Raw genomic sequence first — 21,591 nt, forward strand, 5'->3', positions numbered from 1 at the left:
AAAGACTGAACTGAAGAATTCAATGAGAGTTTCAACCACAAACTGGACCAAGCAGAAGAAAGAATCAGTGAAGTCAAAGACAGATCATTTGCAGCTAGCTAGTCAGAGGAGCAAAAAGGAAAAAAGAATAAAAAGAAGTGAGGAAAGCCTACAGGGCTTATGGGTCACCATTAAGAGAAACAAGTTATATATTTCTGAAGTCCAAGAAGAAGAGAGGGTGAAAGGGGAAGAGAACTTATTTTTAAAAATAATGGCTGAGACTACCCAAATCTGAGGAGAGATTTGGACATCCAAGTTCATGAAGCTCATAGGTCCCCAAATAAATTCAATTCAAATAGATCTTCTCCAAGACACAGAATAATAAAATTGTCAAAAATCAGACAAAGAGAGAATCTTAAAAGCAGCAAGAGGAAAAAAAGCTTGTCCCTTACAAGGGTGCTCCCCATAAGGCTACCACCAGATTTCTCAGCACAAACCTACAGGCCAGGAGAGAGTGGAATGATACATTCAAAGTTCTGAAAGAAAAACGTTGCCAACCAAAAATACTTTATGTCCCAAAACTGTCCTTCAGAAAGGACAAAAGCTGAGAGAGTTTATCACCACTAGATCTTCCTTACAAGAAATTCTGAGTTCTTCAAGCTGAAATAAAAGGAAGCTAATTAGTAACATGGAAGCATATGAAAATATAAAACTTACTGATAAAGGTAAGTATATAGTCAAATTCAGCATACCCCATTACTATAATATAGTGTTGTGTTAATCACTTAATGCTGATATAAAGCTTAAAGGACAGGGCTTCCCTGGTGGCGCAGTGGTTGAGAGTCCACCTGCTGATGCAGGGGACACGAGTTCGTGCCCCGGTCCAGGAAGATCCCACATGCCGTGGAGCGGCTAGGCCCGTGAGCCATGGCCGCTGAGCCTGCGCATCTGGAGCCTGTGCTCCACAATGGGAGAGGCCACAACAGTGAGAGGCCCGCGTACTGCAAAAAAAAAAAAAAAAAAAAAAAAAAAAAAAAGCTTAAAGGACAGAAGTATTAAAAATAGCTATAGCTACAATAATATGTTAATGGATACACGATATAAAAAGACATAAATTGTGATATCAAAAACATAACGTGTGGGGAGGAGTACAAGGGTAGAGTTTCTGCATACAATCGAAATTAAGCTGTTATCACATTAAAATAGACTTATATTTATAAGATGTTTTATGTAAGCCTCAGGGTAACCACAAGGCAAAAACTTGCCATAGATACATACAAGATAGAGAAAAGGGAAGCAAAGTATACCACTATGGAAATTCATCAAATCAAAAAGGAAGACAGTAAGAGAGGAAGAAAGGAGCAAAAGAACTTTAAAACATCCAGAAAACCGTAATATGGTATTAGTAAGTCTTTACCCATGAATAATTAATTGTAAATGGATGAAATTTTCCAATCAAAAAGCATAGAGTGGCTGAATGGACAAAAAAAAAAAAAGTCAACTATGTGCTGCCTACCAGAGACTCATTTCAACTTTAAGGACACAGAAAAACTCAAAGTGAAGGGATAGAAAAATATATTCTATGCAAATGTAAACCAAAAAGTAGCAGGTATACCTATGTTTATATCAGACAAAACAAACTTTAATCCAGAAACTGGTGCAGGAGACAGAGGAGGTCGGTCATCTTATAATGGTAAAGGGGTCAATTCATTAAGAAGATAAAATAATTGTAAATATACATGTACCTAACATTGGAGAACCTGAATATATTAATCAAATATTAACATATCTTACGGGATAAATAGATAACAATATAATAATAGTAGCAGTCTTCAATACCCCACTTTTAACAATGGATAAGTCATAGAGACAGAAAATCAATAAGGAAACATTGGACTTGACCTGTGCTTTAGACCAAATGGACCTAACAGAATTTACAAGGGAATTCTATTAAACATATCAAGAAGAATTAATGCCAATCCTTCTCAAACTATTCCCAAAAATGGAAGAGGAGGAAATACTCTCAAATTCATTTTTCAAGGCCAACATTATCCTGATACAAAAGCCAGATACAAGGAAAGAAAACTATAGGCCGATATCCCTGATGAACATAGATGCAAAAATTCTCAACAAAATACTAGCAAACTAAATTTAACAACACGTTAAAAAGATCATACACCATGGTCAAGTGGGATTTATTCTTGAATTTGAGGATAGTTCAATATATGCAAATCAATAAATGTGATACCCCACATTAATAGAGTGAAAGATAAAAATCATATGGTCATCTTATTAGGTGCAGAAAAAGCATTTGACATAATTCACATCATTTCATAATAAACAGTCTCAAAAAAGTCAGTATAGAAGGAACATACCTCAACACAATAAAGGCCATGTATGGCAAGCCTACAGCTAACATCAGACTCAGTGGAGAAAGGTTGAAAGTTTTTCATCTAAGATAAGGAGTAAGACAAGGGTGCCCACTCACACCACTGATTAACAGTACTGGAAGTCCTAGCCAGAGCAATTAGGCAAAAAAAAAAAAAGAGAGAGAAATAAAAGGCTTATAAACCAAAATTACCTTATCTCTATTTGCAGATGACATGATCTTATACAGTTGACCCTTGAACAACACAGATTTGAACTGTGCAGGTCCACTTACACATGGATTTCTTTCACTAGTATGTACTACAGTACTACATAATCCACTATTGGTTGAATCCATGGATGCAAAACCATGGATACAGAGGGCCAACTGTAAGGTTATATATGGATTTTTGCCTGTGTGAAGTGTTGGCACCCCCAACCCCTACATTGTTCAAGGGTCAACTGTATATGGAAAACCCTAAAGACTCAATCAAAAAACTGTGAAAACTAATCAACAAATTCAGTAAAACAGCAAGATACAAAATCAACACACAAAAAGCAGTTGCATTTCTGTACACTAATAGTGAACTATCCAAAAAAGAAATAAAGGAAAAAAATCTCACTTACAATTGCATCAAAACAATAGAATACTTAGGGATAAATTTAACCAAGAAAGTGAAAGATCTATGCACTAAAAGTAAGACATTGATGAAAAAAATTGAAGAAATGGAAAGATAACCTGCGTTCATGGATCAGAAGAGTTAATATTGTTAAAATGACTACACTACCCAAAGCCATCTATAGATTCAATACAAATCCCTATTAGAATTCCAGTGGCATTTTTCACAAAAATAGAAAAACTAATCCTAAAATTCATATGGAACCCAAAAAAACCCTGAATAGCCAAAGCAATCTTGAGAAAGAACAAAGCTGAAGGCATTATGCTTCCTGATTTCAAACTATGCTACAAAACTGTAGTAATCAAAACAGTGTGGTACTGACATAAAAACAGACACATAGATCAATGAAACAGAATCAAGAACCTAGAAATAAACCCGTACATATATAGTCAACTAATATTTGACAAGAGAGCCAAGAATGTTCAATGGGGAAAAAATAGTCTCTTCAATAAATAGTGTTGAAAAAACTGGATATTCACATGCAAAAGAATGAAATTGGACCCCTATATTATAACATTCACAAAAATTAACTCAAAATGGATTAAGGACTTGATTGTAAGATTTGAAACCATAAAACTCCTAGAAGAAAACATGGAAAAAGGTCCTCAGTGTTGGTCTTGGCAATGATTTTTTGGATATGACACCAAATGCACAAGCAACAAAAGCAGAAATCAACAAATGGGATTACATCAAACTAAAGTTTCTGTACAACAAAAGAAACATCAACAGGATGAAAGGTCAGCCTACAGAATGGGAGAAAATATTTGCAAACCATCTATCTGATAATCGGTAATTATCCAAAATATATAAGTAACTTATACAACTCAATAGTAAAGCCAATAGTAAAGCCCCCCAAATAATCAGATTTTTAAATGGGCAAAGGACCTAAATAGAAGTATTCTATTTTTTTCTATATTTCTATGACAAAAGAAGACATTCAAATAGCCAACAATTACATGTAAGGGTATTTGACATCACTAAGCATCAGAGAAATGCAAATCAGAACCACAATGAGATGTCTCTTCATACCTGTTAAAATGGCGATCACCAAAAAGATAAGAGATAACGAGCGTTGTTGAGGATATGGAGAAAGGGGAAACCTTGTACACTGTTGGTGGGAATGTAAATTGGTGCAGCCACTATGGAAAGCAGTATGGAGTTTCCTCAGAAATTAAGAATAGAACTACCGTATCATCTGGCAATCCCACTTCTGTATATATATCCAAAGGTAATGAAATCACTATCTAGTAAAGATATCTTTACCCCCATGTTCATTGCAGCATTATTTACAATAGCCAAGACATGGAAACAACCTAATATCCATCAATAGATGAATGGATAAAGAAAATATGATACATGTATGTGTGTGTGTGTGCATGTGTGTGTGTGTATGTGTGTGTTGGCTTAAAACTGTAGACAAATGTATGGGATATATTCAGATATAAAAAAGAAGGAAATCTTGCCATTTGCAATAACATAGATGGACCTTGAGGGCATTATGCTAAATGAAATAGGTCAGAGAAAGACAAATACTGTATGATATCATTTATATGTGGAATTTAAAAAGCCAAACTCATAGAAACAGAGAGTAGATTTTGGTTGCCAGGGTTTGGGAGGTGGGGGAAATGAGAAGATGTTGGTCAAAGGGTACAAAGTTCTAGTTATAAGAGGAATAACTTCTGGGAATCTAATCTGCAGCTCGGTGCCTAGAGTTAACAGTACTACGTTGTATAGTACTTGGAAGTTACTGAGAGAGTAGATCTTAAGTGTTCTCACCATTACAACAGCGACTACAAAAATTAGCAATTTTGTCAGGTGAAGGATGCGTTAACTAACCTTATATTGTAAACATTTTTCAATATATACGTGTCTCAATCATCATACTGTACAAAAGAAAGAAGCCATGTTAGAAGCAGCTAAAAGAGACTGAACACAAATGAAAAGATGGGAACATGGGGAATTTCTTTAAGAAAACAAAGTGAAATGGAAAACATTAAAGAGTTAAGCAAGATTAAAGAGAAATGATAGTGATGAAAGCAAATTAGCTCAGTGCTCGGAGAACTGTGCATGACAGCATGAATTTGTGCAGCAGGACTGTAAATGCAAATGCCCTTTAATCCAGCAACTCCTTACAAGTACTCTACACACAGGGCAGATACACACTGTCAGTAATGTTCATTCTAGCATGATGTGTAATAGCAAAAATCAGGAAACGACTTAATGACCTCTCAGTAGGAGGCTGGTTAAATCAGTTGTAGCAGATTTATGCGAAGCATACAATTAACTCTCCTAAAAGTGACTTTCTTTGCATGTGCTGACATAGACATATATCTATGACACATGGTTAAGTAGAAAAATTAAAAAGTAAAGTGCAAAATATATATACCTATAGCTTGATTACTCCTCAAGAAAGCATATATTACCAGATTATACTTATATGTAGATTTTTCTGGAAGGATTCAAGAAAAACAATCAAACGTGCTGTCTCTCTTGGTGAGGATTTGGAGTTTGTGGTGGAGAGAGATTCCCTTTTCATCATATTTAGGATTTGTCAAAGGTTTGTCTTGTGATCAGTTTAAAATTCAGAATAAACTTGAAATAACACACGTGACTAGATTGTACACAACTTTTGAAATCAAAATCTAAAAATAATACATAACATGCATGAGACAGACATATAAGCAGTGTGTCATTTAGAGAAGTGCCCTAGCACCTGTGGTCTCAGATTGATATCCCCGAGTTGTCTCCTCTGGCCACCATAGGGCAACTCACCTCCCTCCCTCCACTTCAAGAGATGTCACCCAGGTTAGAGTGACTTCCATGGGAGGTATCAAGACTTCACTACACCACGCTGAACCCTAAGCCCCAAAGAAAGAGTTTTGCTAGGCAAGATTTTTATCTCTTTACTAGCACTTGCTTTTTTAAATTGGAAAGTTTACAACTTTGTTTTAAATGATACTAGCAAACCGTCTCCCCCAAAACAGTGTTGACTTAAAGCTGTAGACAAATGTACAGTAATAGTTAAATATATTATGAACAGCCTAGTATTTCTTGGAGCAAAACCATGAAGTAATATTCAGGCCTGACTCTTGCATTGCCACGCCAAGCTCCAGGAAGCTGTGAGTAGACAAAGGAAGAGGTAAGAGAAAGAGACTAAAAAATACAAAAAATTCAGTCAACCTTAAAAATATGTATTTAAATTTTAAAAATGTAAGATGTTAAGATTTAACATATTTTTAAGATTCAGACCAGATATATACACACAGGCATTTTGTGAGTCATAATTTTATTTCTTTTTTTTAAATTATGGTAAAATACACAAAACATAAATTTTACCATCTTAACTGTCTTTAAGGGTACAGTTTAAAGACAATGTAATGTTCAGTACATTCACTTTGCTCACAACCAATCTCTAGAATTCTTTTCATCTTCCCAAACCAAAACTCTGTACCCATTAAACAGCTACTCTCCATCCCACCCTCTCTCCACAGCCCCAGGCAACCATTATTCTACTTTCTGTCTCTGAATGGGACTACTCCAGGGGCATCAGATGAGTGGAATCATACAATATTTGTCCTTTAGTGACTTGACTGGCCTACTTCACTGAGCATAATTAAAGGTAACCACATGGTTCATCCATGTTGTGGCGTGTATCAGAGTTCCCTTCCTAAAGGCTGAATGATACTCCACTGTATCAATATACCCCATTTTGTTTATCCATTCATTTGTCGATGGACATTTGGGTTGCTTCCACCTTTGGCTGTTGTGACTAGTGCTGCTATGAACAAACATGGTGTCCACCATTTTATTCTTTCATGTGGGATCTTCCCGGACCGGGGCACGAACCCGTGTCCCCTGCATCGGCAGGCGGATTCTCAACCACTGCGCCACCAGGGAAGCCTATTCTTAATGAAACATCTCTATGTGCTTGGTTTTCAGGCCCAGACCCACGGGAAGTGGCCCGTGAAGTGGTACGCTCCGGAATGCATCAACTACTACAAGTTCTCCAGCAAGAGTGACGTCTGGAGCTTTGGAGTGTTAATGTGGGAAGCATTTTCCTACGGGCAGAAGCCGTATAGGGTGAGCCACTTGTGTTTCATTTCCTAATTAACAGACCATCAGAACAGATAAGCCCCAGATTATCTTTAAAGGACCCTGAAAATCATCAAATTTGGACACCCTTTCTGAGTCTTTATCTTTTGAGAGTGGGGGGTTAATATGATTTCACTTTATTCTAAACTGAAATATTTGAAGCTCTCTGGACAGTATGTGGGGTTTTTAAATTGTGTATTACACATATAAATATGCATAAAATATGTCAACGAAAATTCAATTAACTATCAAGTTAAGAAGGGTAAAAGGGAATTTTATTTGAGCCAAACTGAGGATTATAACCCAGGAAGCAGATTCTCGGAAAGCTCTGAGAACCGTTCCACCGTTAGAAGTCGAAGGCACAGTCATATACATTTTTGAGACAAAGGATCATACATCAAAATGACATACTGATATTTTACATAAAGGTCACTAGGGATACATAGTCCAGGTAAACATGTACAAAGGGAGGGGCAGGTCACCATGACCTACAGAGCTAGGAAAAAACACTATTTTTTAAAGAAGTTACAATGCTAGTGTCAGAAGAAAGGAAGCAAAGTGATCTTTATGGCCAAGCAGGCACTCCCATCTTTGAGGAGCTCTGGTTAATGTGTAATGGAGGTGCACACTGCACAGTAGGGAGGGAGGGAGAATGTCCAAACAAACACAGAATTTTATGTTTAATTTTTTCTTGTCCTGCCTTAAAATATAAAATTTATTTCATCAAATATATACCCAAATCACCATTTATTAGATTTGAAATAGAAATAATGGCTATTCCCATTATCAAATTTGCAGCTGTTACCTTTTTTTAGATTTTTTTCATCTATCTATCTATCTATCTATCTATATATATATATATATACTGAAAAGTGCACAAATTCTAGGACACAGCTTGATGGATTTTCGCAATTGGGGCACACCCATGAAGCCAGCCCCCAAGTGAAGAAACAGAACAGAAGCCCCCCTTTCCCCCTGCGCACACAAAACTTACCCCAAGGGTAACCCATCTGACTTCTAGCATCATAGATTAGGTGCTCCTGGTACTTCCCTGGTGGTCCAGTGGTTAAGACTCCACGCTCCCAATGCAGGGGGCCCAGGTTCGGTCCCCGGTCAGAGAACTAGATCCCGCATGCCGCAGCTAAAAAGATCCCACATGCCACAACTAAAGATCTTGCACGTGACAGTGAAGATCCCGTGTGCCGCAACTAAAACCCAGAGCAGCCAGATAAATAAATAAATATTTTTTAAAATAGATTAAGTGCTCCGATTTTTTGTACTTTATATAGTTAAAATCACACAGCATGTACTCTTTTGTTTCTTTTGGGGGGTAGGATGTATTTGTTTTGTTTTGCTGCATGCTATGTTTGAAAAGCTCAAGAATATCTTGCATGTTTTAGGGAATGAAAGGCAGCGAAGTTTCTGCTATGCTGGAGAAAGGAGAGAGGATGGGATGCCCTTCAGGGTGTCCGAGAGAGATGTACGAGCTGATGACCCTGTGCTGGACCTATGAGTGAGTACCCAGCCCTTGCTGCCATTTAGCCCAATGCTCTGGAGGCAGATAGCATTGCCGAGCACTGAAAAGGAGCGTGAATTCTGTCTTTTCATGAATCAGGGATGGGCTCCTTTCTCAACAAACAATGGGGGGAGAGGTCTTGCTTCCTGGACCACACACTTTTATTCTTTAGTCTAAAGAGTATAGACAATTACTCTAACTCGGGATATCAAAATTTAAACGTAGATAATATTGGCCAAAGGGTGGAGGGGTGATCAAAGTAAAAAAATATTCTTAAGGGTCTGGTCTGGTGGTACGTGCTATTTTGGCATATGAGTGGATGGCGGAGGTACTTAGCAGGGGGATGTCATACTTCCTAATTCCTGATCACCTTTCAGAGTGAGGCATGACCACGGATGGTGGCCAGCTCACAGATGGATTGGCCAAGGTAGCACTTCCCGAGAAGCAACTCAGAACTTGGAACAGTGGCCCCAGAGTCTGAACTGAGGGGCCTCACGTGGCCTGCCTGGTAGAGCACATGTGACGTTGTAGTCAGGTGATGTCCAGGGCAGCTCAGCTGGCGAGGGAAACACACTGCACCTAAGAATCAGGGACGTGACCTTTGACCTTGCCTGGGTTTGGCAGCCTGGACATGAATCATGGGGAAGCCCCCAAGCCATGGTCTGTGTCCCTCGGACACTGAAGTGTGCGTATAGCGCCCTTGCAACTTGGCAATGATGCAGGTCTGTAATCCGGGGGAGCTCATATATCTGCCAATAGATTTGATACTTCGAGGGTCAGGTTTTTTCTCAGATATGACAGCTGATATTGCAAGAGTGTCTTCAGGATGATGGATATTTCAGGTGCTTTCAGATGCCACCTGGGATTCTGCAATGCCCTGGGAAGCATCTTCCACAGCTGTAGCTGAGAGTGGAAGTGAAGAATCACATTATTATCTAGAAGTGACCCAGGGTCAGCAAGGGAGAGGGCAGTTGCTTCCCTGCCACTTTCCTCATGGAGGTTACAATTCTGGGCTAGGCAAACAGGAAACAAATTAACCCCGACATAAACGCATGATTATGTATTGTGATGGGTGCTATAGAGCAAACTACACAGAGCTTTGAGTGAGAGTAGAGAATTTTGGGGGAAGGGTCACACTTCCATTGGAGAGTCCATATTGGCCTCTTTTAGGGAGGGGCATTCCAACCGAGAACTGCAGGTTGAGGAGCTTGAGTGCCGGAAATGCCCCCACTGGGCACGAGGGTCAGAGCGGAAAAAGCACCCCAGACCCAGGTAGTCAGAAGTGACCAGGACACCGGCACACACACAGGACACTTGGCCACCCTCCTCTGCAGAAGCTCAGTGTTGTCCTAGAGGTAGCCTCACCCACGGTATAAAGGAGAGATTCCCTGGGAAACCTGACCAGGTGTCTTTGCTGAGGGCCAGTGTGTACTCCTGTTTCCCTACACTAGTTTGTTTGCTTGGTGCTAGGCTGCTGGGTGGATGAAACCCTCACAGCAAGACTCAAAGGGACTCTTTGTGCATTCGGATCCCCATGGTAGGAGTAGAACACCCTGCTTGGCAAAGATGTTGAAGTTGTGTTCTTTGGCTTGAAGTTTAGTAGCAGGAGGGAGGCTTTCCTTCTGTGCGGACACAGGTTTCCACACATGGTCCTACATCCCAGGCTTGGCCATCACGTTCCCTCCTGCAACACAATTTGGTGGCCAGAGACATCTTCCCCCAGTGAGTGTGGTCTATAGACATGACCCCAGATGGCTGATATTTTTACGCAGTTTTATTGCCTGCTCTTGAAAGCTGTAGGTGCAACCATTTGTTTGATGCCATTTGACAAAACAACCTATTTTGGTTCTGTAGAAGCCACCCTGCCCTTATAACAGTAAATGATTCTTGGTTCCGAGGTGTGGTCCCTGGGTGTTCTCTTATATCTAGACTGAACCATAAGAAATCTTTCCACACATGGTCCTACATCCCAGGCTTGGCCATCACGTTCCCTCCTGCAACACAATCTGGTGGCCAGAGACATCTTCCCCCAGTGAGTGTGGTCTATACACATGACCACAGATGGCTGATATTTTTACGCAGTTTTATTGCCTGCTCTTGAAAGCTGTAGGTGCAACCATTTGTTTGATGCCATTTGACAAAACAACCTATTTTGGTTCTGTAGAAGCCACCCTGCCCTTATAACAGTAAATGATTCTTGGTTCCCAGGTGTGGTCCCTGGCTGTTCTCTTATATCTAGACTGAACCATATGAAATCACAGTTGTTGTAGGTCAAAAAGGTTGAATGTGGACAGTTCATGCAGTTTAACCTCAAGTTCTATGTCACTTTTTGGGCAGTTTTACCCACTTGCAATATAGCCAAAAATCTTGCAAAATAAAATTAACTTCCAAGCAAGGATAGACTCTCCGAATTTTAAGAAATACTTGCTTCCAACTGATTCTGTTCAGTATGCCCATGTTAGAGGAAGCAGAGATGTCTATAGAAGTTTGTTTAGAGGTTGCAAGTTGTTAAAAAACCTTTTACCCATGGTTTATATACATCATCGCCTCACCTGCCAACAGTGACAGAAGTAAGGCCTTGCCACGTTAAGGTTTAGAATAGCAGCATCTTTTCAGAAAATCCAGAGCCATCTGATTGGGGTGTGGGGAGGGGAAGTTTAAATCGTGTCCACATTTTTTTTAAAAAAAAGATTGAGTCAAACGTTAAATGTATATCTGTTTATTTATTTTTTTTTTTGTGGTATGCGGGCCTCCCTCTGTTGTGGCCTCTCCCGTTGCGGAGGACAGGCTCCGGACACGCAGGCTCGGCGGCCATGGCTCACGGGCCCAGCCGCTCCGCGGCATGTGGGATCCTCCCAGACCCAGACCGGGGCACGAACCCGGTTCCCCTGCATCAGCAGGCGGACGCGCAACCACTGCGCCACCAGGGAAGCCCTTCAGACATGTTCTGTTTTGCTAGGTCATAAGGAGACAGACAAACGTTAAATGTATATCTGCAGCACACTGACCAACTAAGTATTTTCAGACATGTTCTGTTTTGCTAGGTCATAAGGAGACAGTCTCTGAACCCGCGGTTAAAAGATCCTGACTTTGAGAACAAAACTTTCCCATCTTTAAGGTGGACAGGAGTCACCTAGGGACCTTGTTGAACGCAGATTGGGTTCTTTAGGTCTGGGGTGGGCCTAACACTGTATTCCCCAGAGGCTTCTGGTCAGCCACACTTAGAACAGGGATGCAGTGTGACCGCACGCTCATGAGGAAGCGGGGCGCCGCCACTCCACTGGCACTTGGCCTGCAAAGGCCCCTGCTGTGACCAGCACTTTTTCACGAGCATTGATAACAAACAATAATGCCCCTCTTCCCTTTGCAGCGTGGAGAACAGGCCCGGATTTGTAGCAGTGGAACTGCGGCTGCGCAATTACTACTATGATGTGGTTAACTAACGGCTCCCGCGCCCGTCTGTGGCTGCCTTTGAGCAAACGAGCAGTCGAGGGAAGACTATCCCAGTGCTTTGATTTTGAGTCTCCCTCTTCCTCCGCCCGGGAGAGCCAGCTCAGGTGGAACGTTCCACTGACCGTGGTTCCCCAAAGCCTGTCCTGGAACACGCCCTCCACAAAGCAGCCCGTCCCAGAGGAGCGGTGGGAAGACAGACGGACACCAGGACCAAGGGTCCCGTGGATTCGTGCGTGTTCCTTGTCTGAGTGGCAGGTTATTTGCAGGATTTGTTTGCAAATTTCTTTCTGTCTTTTCAGTTCTCGGGCTCCTGGGCTGCATTTGAATACCCAGCATCACCATGGGGTGCTGAACCCTCTTGCCCATTTTGGCTGCATTTTCAGCGGCCAGAGGGTGCCCTTGGCTTGTGATGCCTGCCGTGGAGGGAAGGAAGGGAGAGGAGAAGAGGTTTGACTGCCTCCAGAGCATGGCTCCTACAGGTCCCAAGACTGAGCCCTGCCACTGAAAAACGTTCCCCGATAAAAGTGTTTTGAGGCTTAAAAAAATCAGGCTGGACCACTGCAATTTCTAAGCCTGTAGCCCAGTTAAGGGAAAATAAAAAGACTGGATACTGCTTTTGCTCTGTGTGTTCTGAGGCAGAAGACTCACATCTATATGAAAAATGGAGCCTGTTGGAATGAATTGGCTTGGCTTACTTCCCCCCCCACAAAGCCTCTCTGAAGACTGTACTTGACTGGAGACTAATAAATAAAGTTCTTCGTGGAGACCCAGTAAGCAAGAGGATATCTGTCATCTCAGGTCTGACCTAGGACAGACAGCAGGGTACAGCGGGCTGTCGTCTGCTTAGTGTGGTCCAAGCTTGCTCTCCCCTAGAGAGGGGCTGCAGCCAGAATTCCCTGACTTTTTCTGGATTCATAGTGAGGGACAACCTGGTGGCCAAGGCCATCTAAAGAGGAGTTTCTAAGGCAAGTGTTAATTCACAATAAAGCCACAGATCCTGACCCTCTCCACAAGTAAACCTCATTGAGTGTGACTTTGGGTTAAAGATACAAGACCCAAGAAATTTTTTCTAGTCCCTGAGTCTTAGTTAATGCTTGTCTAATGTTTGAGCTCATGCAGACCATCAGCCCATTGATATCAGATTTGCTGTAGCCATCCTGCTTAGGTCAGTCGAGACACACAAACTCAGACCATCTTGTCTTCAGCGGTACCTAAGACATTTTAAAGTGTACATCCAGCCTATGGCCAGAGGGGAGGCCCCACTCATGACAGGGGAGCCAGGCACGGAGAAGAAGGCAGCAGTCGGCACCCCAGCTTAGCCAGCAGAAGACATGAGTCCACTGGTAGAACTGGTGTTAAGAAACTTTCAGAAGCCACCCATGCCTTTTTGCCACATGGTGGTTTAATCATCGTGTTAAAGAGAGGATCCCTGTGTGCTGAGCAGATACTCAAAACAATGGCAATGCACATTTAGAGTCCCCGAGATTATAAAGATGAGTGACACAATCTCTGTGGTCAGGTTGTTTGTAGGATCATCACAGAAAGGGCTGGATAAAGCAGTAATGGCATCTGAGAAAGAGACCATCCGTACACACTGCTGAACTCCCAGGGTCCTTCTTCTACCCCCAAAGTGTGTCTGTAGCAAGGCCACACACTTACAGGAATAGAGGGCCTGCATGTCAAAAACATGTAGAGCTCTTGCCTTCTTTCCAGTGGGATTTTCCACACCGTCTAGCAGCTCAACACCCTTCCCAGGAGTCTGGGGATGAAGAACATCTAGAATGTGATTGGGCAGGAGATGCCCTGCCCAGGAGGCAGCCAGCACTCCCCTCCGCTCTGTCCTCCGCTTCTCCCCCTAGTGGAAAGAGGCCTGTGTGTAGAATTTTCACTGTCGCCGCTCGCCCAAGACTTGTCTAGTGAAAATCGTGTCCTGCGTTACGGATAACTGTTCTTTTCCCTGGGGTCACAGAGGAAGGCACATAGGGAAAGGCACCTTTGTGGAAGGATTTATGATGTAAATGAGCAAAATTTGGAAGCTTAGGGCTTACTGCAGGGCTGGGCTTTCACATGCATGCTGCCCTTCTGATGGGTCTAACTACGTCTTTACCTGGGTCTGGGCTCACTCCATGTGCCTTCACCTTTTGGTCCATGTTTAGCAGGAACAAAAGGACAGCACATCAGACACACGGCCCTGGCCAGTACCAGTTGTCTGCTGATGACACAAACACTTTGTCACTTCAGTGGGACCAAAAGTTTTTGTAACAGAAACATAGTCCATTCTGTGGTTAAAATAATTACAAGTGCTTTTCGTTTGAGCGTGTCCTTCCCCTGCACTTGCTGGTACCAGCCTTGCCTTTGTCCTTTGCATGGTGACTTCACATTTACCCCAGCCCAATGACTGCAACCCCACCTGGGTTTTCACATGCAGGGGTGACCGCCGGTTTATCAGGCCCCCAGACTCCCGAAGAGCACACTTTACCTGTCAATCCGGGCATCATATTCTACATTCATTTCAGAAGAGCAATCTTTTGTCACTGGACTTTTTTTCAACTGTGATTTTTAATAAAACTTTTAAATGAGCTTTGTGATGATTTTCATGGATGTGATTAAAGTATGATAAGTTATACTGTCAAATACACTGTGCCAAGCAGCATTGTCAAATGTGCAACATGTATTTTAAAAAATGGTAAGTCCCCAGCCATATCCTAAAAAGATGGATGTATGCAGGCTGGTCGGAGCAGATCTGGAAGCTTCTGCCATGCACAGAAGGAAAAGGCCTGTCAAGGAGGACCCTGGCCTGCCATGATCCTCTGTTCACCGGCAGGGGATCTGCCCAGAGAGAGCCTCACAGTTCACCTCGTACACTAATGGGAAGCGGGCTAACAAGACAGAAATCCCCAAAGAGGACAGAGCAGCATTGTGGCTTATGAACTTTCCCTTTCTCTGTACAGATAGCTTAGGGAGCATTGGGGGTGTCAAGGAAAGATATCCAGAGCCCCCATCCCCTGTTTTAAAGATTACACACATGCATGGACATCGCATACATACACATACATACACACACACCATGCACATACACACACTGCAGTAAGCACACATGCACACTGAACCTTATTCCGAATGACCACTTCAATGCCACTGTGGGGCAGACATCCTGCCTCAGAATACATGCTAGTGGATCTAGTCATCTCTCTTCTACCTGCTCTGGGCCTGGGTCAAGTACCAGAGTCTCTCCTGGCCATCAGGCTCCCTCCCAGCCCCACTAGAGGTCCTCCGGCTCCTGGCGGGCAGAGGTTTGTAGGAGACCTGGGTTGGCTGGCCTCATACTCCATTGGTGGGCCCTGAGACCAGGAGGGCCCCAGGAGGGGGATGATTGCCAGAAAGCCCTTTGGCTGGTTTCCCTGGAAGCAGGGCACAACAGGTGGTCTCCAGCACTGACCTTGGGCGAGTCATACAAAGTCAACCTCCTGATGAGCGTAACTGCAGCTGAGGGTTACCCACTGACCTACGATGACACGTGTAAGTGCTGGCCACAGAGGCCAGGAGCCATATTCTAAAAATGCCAGCGGGCCCCACAGCCTGTACCCCTAAGAGCAACGGGCGACCTGGTCGATGGGGATTCTGCAGGCCAGCAGGTGGCACTGTGTGACAACTCAGGAAGTGACTTCTTCAACCCCAGGGAGGGCGCAGAACTCAGGTAATCACATGTTTGTGATCCTTGGAAGCAGGGATGTGAGATGGCTTTGTCACCAAAGTGAACACAGGCAGAGAGAGATTTTAAGACCTGCCCTTGTCTTTCCAAGGGAGGGAGGGGACTTCAGAACCAGTCAATAAACACTTCCTCTTTTTAGAAAAAACACCCATTAGACCTTGTCTGTCCCGAGCTGCTGTTTAGATGAGAGCTGCTGAGGCCTGAAGGGAAGGGGGGTGGCAGAGAACATCTGCCTTCCTGTAAGCTTGAGTGACTTCTTGTCCCCTCAAGAGTTCCATTTCATTGAAGTTGGCCCATTCTGGTGTTGTTGACTGGAGGAAGAGAATGTGTTTTTCCCATCCCACCCACACAGGCCAAAATGAGGAGTCTGAAAACTAACCCCCCATATGGGGGGGTCCTATGAATGACATTGTTATAAAGAAACATATCAAATGACCACCTGATACATGGAAGTGACAACTCATTGTGTGACCCTGAACTGCCCATCAATTTGTAGAACACCTAAGGCCAGGAGCATCAGTGGCTCCCAGCTTCTGAAACATAAAGCTGATTTTCAGAAAAATGAAAATAATTTGAAAGCGCCAGAAAGAGATTCTAGTTCAGCACAAACGATGTTGGCATTTCCCACTTTATGCAGCAGTTGCTTCCTTCTGGACACTGGCTGTGGCCTCAGGGTGGAATTTGTCCCTGCTTCAGGGAAAGCAAGTCCTCCTGAATCATGGCCTTTCTCAGGTATTGGGAGCCCAGCAGAGGCAAAGCACAATCAGGCCCCCAGGCCCTACACCTTTTCCTTCTCCCTGCCGTCCATCCAAAGAAAAACCGGAGAAACAGCTCACAGGTGTCTTCCTGCGAATGTGAGTCTGGAAGACAGAGCTGTGCTCTGCACCAGCAGTTCCCTGATCAAATAACACGGCTGAGTGCATTCCCACTTTAGGATTCTGGTGCCCCATTAGCCCAAAGTTCAAGGAATACAGTACAACAAAGACCTTTTCGCACATTTTTTTCTAGCTCATCATTTTCCCGTCTTCTTTGACCACAGAAGAACTATTGTGCTCAATGCCTACTAGCAAGACCAAGGTGGTGTTCCTCACACACTTTAGGAAATGCCAGATACTTACCACGCAGGAGGGAGGGGTCTCTACAGTGGGATACTGTGCACTTGTGGGAACGTAATTCTGTCCCTGAAATCAGCCAAGGAAACAGTTACCCTGTTATTAGCTGAAAAACCAGCCCCGTCCTGTTCTCAAATGTGGGTTATTTATGCATCATGTTCCCTCTCTCTCTTTCCTTCTCTCTCTCTCTCTCTCTCTCTCTCTCACACACACACACACAACACTGGGACACATATAATCAATCTTTCCTTCCAAGAAAAAGAAATAAAATGATAGCATTTTGATACAGAAGGAGGGCCCAGGGAACATAACTTGATGTTTCATTACATAGAGCTCTTTTTAAGACCACTTATTTATTATTTTGTAGTTTTACAAAATTAACCTACATTAAGAAAGTGCACATTTCCAGAGCCACCACCAACAAATCCAGCAAAAATCCACCTGGCCGCCCAGCATGTCCTGAGCTGATTCAACCCGTCCTCTGCCTGTTTAAACTCATGATCTCACCAGCTGGGCGCTGCCCCCTTATGGGGCATTAGCTGATCAAGTGATGCTCTCAGCCCACACGTTACTCAGCTGAGGACATTTCCAGGAGCTATTTTCTCAGTGAGGCGTTATTTTACCCAAGTCATGATTCATGAGAATTTATGCCTTTGCAGTCTTTGAGGTCTTCAAATGACTCAGTTTTCCATGGCAACCATTCAACTGTGGAACAGTGAGTGGAAATTGTATGTTGTTCACAGACAACTCTTCCTCATTCATAAAAGTAAAGAGCCAGTGTTTAGTACCGTTTATTCTCCATAGTGCGTATGAAATGACACCATGAGTTTCTATAAACCACCAAGGATGTCAAAGGTCTTTGGAAGACAGCACTGTTAATACCCACAGCTTGTGAACAGTTGCTCTGAGTCCCTCCTCCCCTGATATGGGGGAAGAGGTGATGCCTCAGCTTCACAGGCAATGAACAGGAAAGGAAAGGTAGGAAAGATCATTGATCAAGAAAACTATCTGGAAAAAAAAAAACATTTGGGGGACTTTCAAGATGGCAGAGGAGTAACATGTGGAGATCACCTTCCTCCCACAAATATATCAAAAATACATCTACATGTGGACCAACTCCTACAGAACACCTACTGAATGCTGGCAAAAGACCTCAGACATCCCAAAAGGCAAGAAAATCCCACGTACCTGGCCGTGTGGCTGACAGAATCTTGGTGGACTGGCCTGGTGTCAGGCCTAAGATTCTGAGGTGGGAGAGCCAAGTTCAGGACACTGGACACCAGAGACCTCCCAGCCCCACGTAATATCAATCGACAACAGCTCTCCCAGAGATCTCCATCCCAGTGCTAAGGCCCAGCTCCACCCAACGGCCAGCAAGCTCCAGTGTTGAATGTCCCATGCCAAACAACTAGCAAGACAGGAACACAACCCCACACATTAGCAGAGAGGCTGCCTAAAATCATAATAAGTTCACAGACACTGCAAAACACACCACTGGACGCAGCCCTGCCCAATAGAAAGACAAGATTGAGCCCCACCCACCAGGACACAAGCACCAGTCCCCTCCACCAGGAAGCCTACATAATCCATGAACCAACCTTAACCACCGCAGGCAGACATCAAAAACAATGGGAACTACGAACCTCCGGCCTGTGAAAATAAGCCCCTAAACACAGTAAGTTAAGCAAAATGGGAAGACAGAGAAATATGCAGCAGATGAAGGAGCAACGTAAAAACCCACCAGACCAAAGAAATGAAGAGGAAATAGGCAGTCTACCTGAAAAAAAATTCAGAGTAATAATAGTAAAGTGATCCAAAATCTTGGAAATAGAATGGAGAAAATACAAGAAACATTTAACAAGGAACTAGAAGAACTAAAGAGCAAACAAACAATGATGAACAGCACAATAAATGAAATTAGAAATTCTCTAGAAAGAATCAACAGTAGAATAACTGAAGAAGAAGGACAGATAAGACAGCTGGAAGATAAAAAAGTGGAAATAACTGCCAGGGAGCAGAATAAAGAAAAAAGAATGAAAAGAACTGAAGGCAGTCTCAGAGACTTCTAGGACAAAATTAAACACACCAACATTCAAACTATAGGGTTCCCAGAAAAAGAAGAGAAAAAGAAAGGGTCTGAGAAAATATTGAAGAGATTATAGTTGAAAATTTCCCTAACATGGGAAACGAAATAGTCACTCAAGTACTGGAAGCGCAGAGACTCCCATACAGGATAAATCCAAGGAGAAACACACAAAGACACATATTAATCAAACTATCAAAAATTAAATACAAAGAAAAAATATTAACAGCAGCAAGGGAAAAGCAACAAATAACATACAAGGGAATCCCCATAAGGTTAACAGCTGATCTTTCAGCAGAAACTCTGCAAGCCAGAAGGGAGTGGCAGGACATATTTAAAGTGATGAAAGGGAAAAACCTACAACCAAAATTACTCTACCCAGCAAATATCTCATTCAGATTCGACGGAGAAATTAAAACCTTTACAGACAAGCAAAACTTAAGAGAATTCAGCACCATCAAACCAGCTTTACAACAAATGCTAAAGGAACTTCTCTAGGCAGGAAACACAAGAAAAGGAAAAGACTTAAAAAACCCAAAACAATTAAGAAAAGTGTAATAGGAACATACACATCGATAATTACCTTAAATGTAAATGGATTAAATATTCTAAGACTTTAAAATAAAGACTATTAAAGAGACAAAGAAGGACACTACATAATGATTAAGGGATCAATTCAAGAAAATATAACAATTGTAATATTTATGCACCCAATATAGGAGCACTCAATACATGAGGCAAATGCTAACAGCCATAAAAGGGGAAATTGACAGTAACACAATCATAGTAGGGGACTTTAACACCTCACTTTCACGAATGGACAGATCAACCAAAATGAAAATAAATAAGGAAACACAAGCTTTACATGACACGTTAAACAAGATAGACCTAATTGAAATTGATATTGATAGGGCATTCCATCCAAAACCACAGAATACACTTTCTTCTCAAGTGCTCATGGAACATTCTCCAGGATAGATCATATCTTGGGTCACAAATCAAGCCTTGGTAAATTTAAGAAAATTGAAATCATATGAAGTATCTTTTCCAATCACAGTGCTATGAGACTAGATATCAATAACAGAAAAAAATATAAAAAATACAAACACATGGAGTCTAAACAATACACTACTAAATAACTAAGAAATCACTGAAAAATCAAAGAGAAAATTAAAAAATACCTAGAAACAAATGACAATGAAAACACGATGAGCGAAAACCTATGGGATACTATAAAAGCAGTACTAAGAAGGAAGTTTACAGCAATAGACTCCTACCTCAAGAAAGAAGAAAAATCTCAAATAAACAACCTAACCTTACACCTAAAGCAATTAGAGAAAAAAGAACAAAAAAACCCAAAGTTAGCAGAAGGAAAGAAATCATAAAGATCAGATAAGAAATAAATGAAAAAGAAATGAAGGAAACGATCTCAAAGATAAATAAAGCTAAAAGCTGGTTCTTTGAGAAGATAAACAAAAATAATAAACCACTGCCATAATCATCAAGAAAAATGGAGAAGACACAAATCAATAGAATTAGAAATGAAAAAGGAGAAGTAACAATGGACACTGCAGAAATACAAAGAATCATGAGGGATTATTACAAGCAACTATATGCCAATAAAATGAACAACCTGGAAGAAATGGACAAATTCTAAGAAAAGCACAACCTTCTGAGACTGAACCAGGAAGAAATAGAAAATATGAACAGACAAATCACGAGCACTGAAATTGAAAATGTAATTAAAAATCTTCCAACAAGCAAAAGCCCAAGACCAGATGGCTTCATAAGTGAATTCTATCAAACAATTTGAGAAGAGCTAACACCAATCCTTCTCAAACTCCTCCAAAATATAGCAGAGGGAGGAACAGTCCCAAACTCATTCTACAAGGCCACCATCACCATGATACAGAAACCAAAGATGTCACAAAAAAAGAAAACTACAGACCAATATCACTGATGAACATAGATGCAAAAATCCTTAAGAAAATACTAGCAAACAGAATCCAACAACACATTAAAAGGATCATACACCATGAACAAGTGTGGTTTATCCCAGGAATGATAGGATTCTTCAATATACTGCAAATCAATCAATGTGATACACCATATTAACAAATTGAAGAATAAAAACCAAATGATCATCTCAATACGTACAGAAAAACCTTTTGACAAAATTCAACACCAATTCATGATAAAAAGTAGTAAAAAAAAAAAGTATGATAAAAAGTAGTATGCCTTCAGAAAGTAGGCATAGAGAGAACTCAACTAAACATAATAAAGGCCATATATGAGAAACACAGAGCCAACATCATTCTCAGTGGTGAAAAAATGAAACCATTTCCTCTAAAATCAGGAACAAGACAAGGATGCCCACTCTCACCACTATTATTCAACATAGTTTTGGAAGTTTTAGCCACAGCAATCAGAGAAGAAAAAGAAATAAAAGGAATCCAAATCGGAAAAGAAGAAGTAAAGCTGTCACTGTTTGTAGATCCTATACAAAGAGAATACTAAAGATGCTACCAGAAAACTACGAGAGCTAATCAATGAATTTGGTAAAGTAGCAGGATACAAAATTAATGCACAGAAATCTC

At 41.8% G+C, this 21,591-nt stretch overlaps 1 protein-coding gene across 1 annotated transcript in view; it reads left to right on the plus strand.

The window, feature by feature from the left end:
* SYK (spleen associated tyrosine kinase) overlaps nucleotides 1–13,376 on the plus strand; it is a 94,631-nt gene extending 81,255 nt beyond the window's left edge. The window contains exons 12-14 of the mRNA XM_007122546.3: nucleotides 6,966–7,106; nucleotides 8,519–8,631; nucleotides 12,005–13,376. Coding sequence (XP_007122608.1) covers nucleotides 6,966–7,106; nucleotides 8,519–8,631; nucleotides 12,005–12,077 — 327 coding nt within the window. The 3' untranslated portion in view covers nucleotides 12,078–13,376. The remainder of the gene's footprint in view (nucleotides 1–6,965; nucleotides 7,107–8,518; nucleotides 8,632–12,004) is intronic.
* Nucleotides 13,377–21,591: the final 8,215 nt, after the last annotated feature.

This window comes from Physeter macrocephalus, chromosome 9 (assembly GCF_002837175.3).
Source record: "Physeter macrocephalus isolate SW-GA chromosome 9, ASM283717v5, whole genome shotgun sequence".
In the NCBI taxonomy this organism is placed as follows: Eukaryota; Metazoa; Chordata; class Mammalia; order Artiodactyla; family Physeteridae; genus Physeter; species Physeter macrocephalus.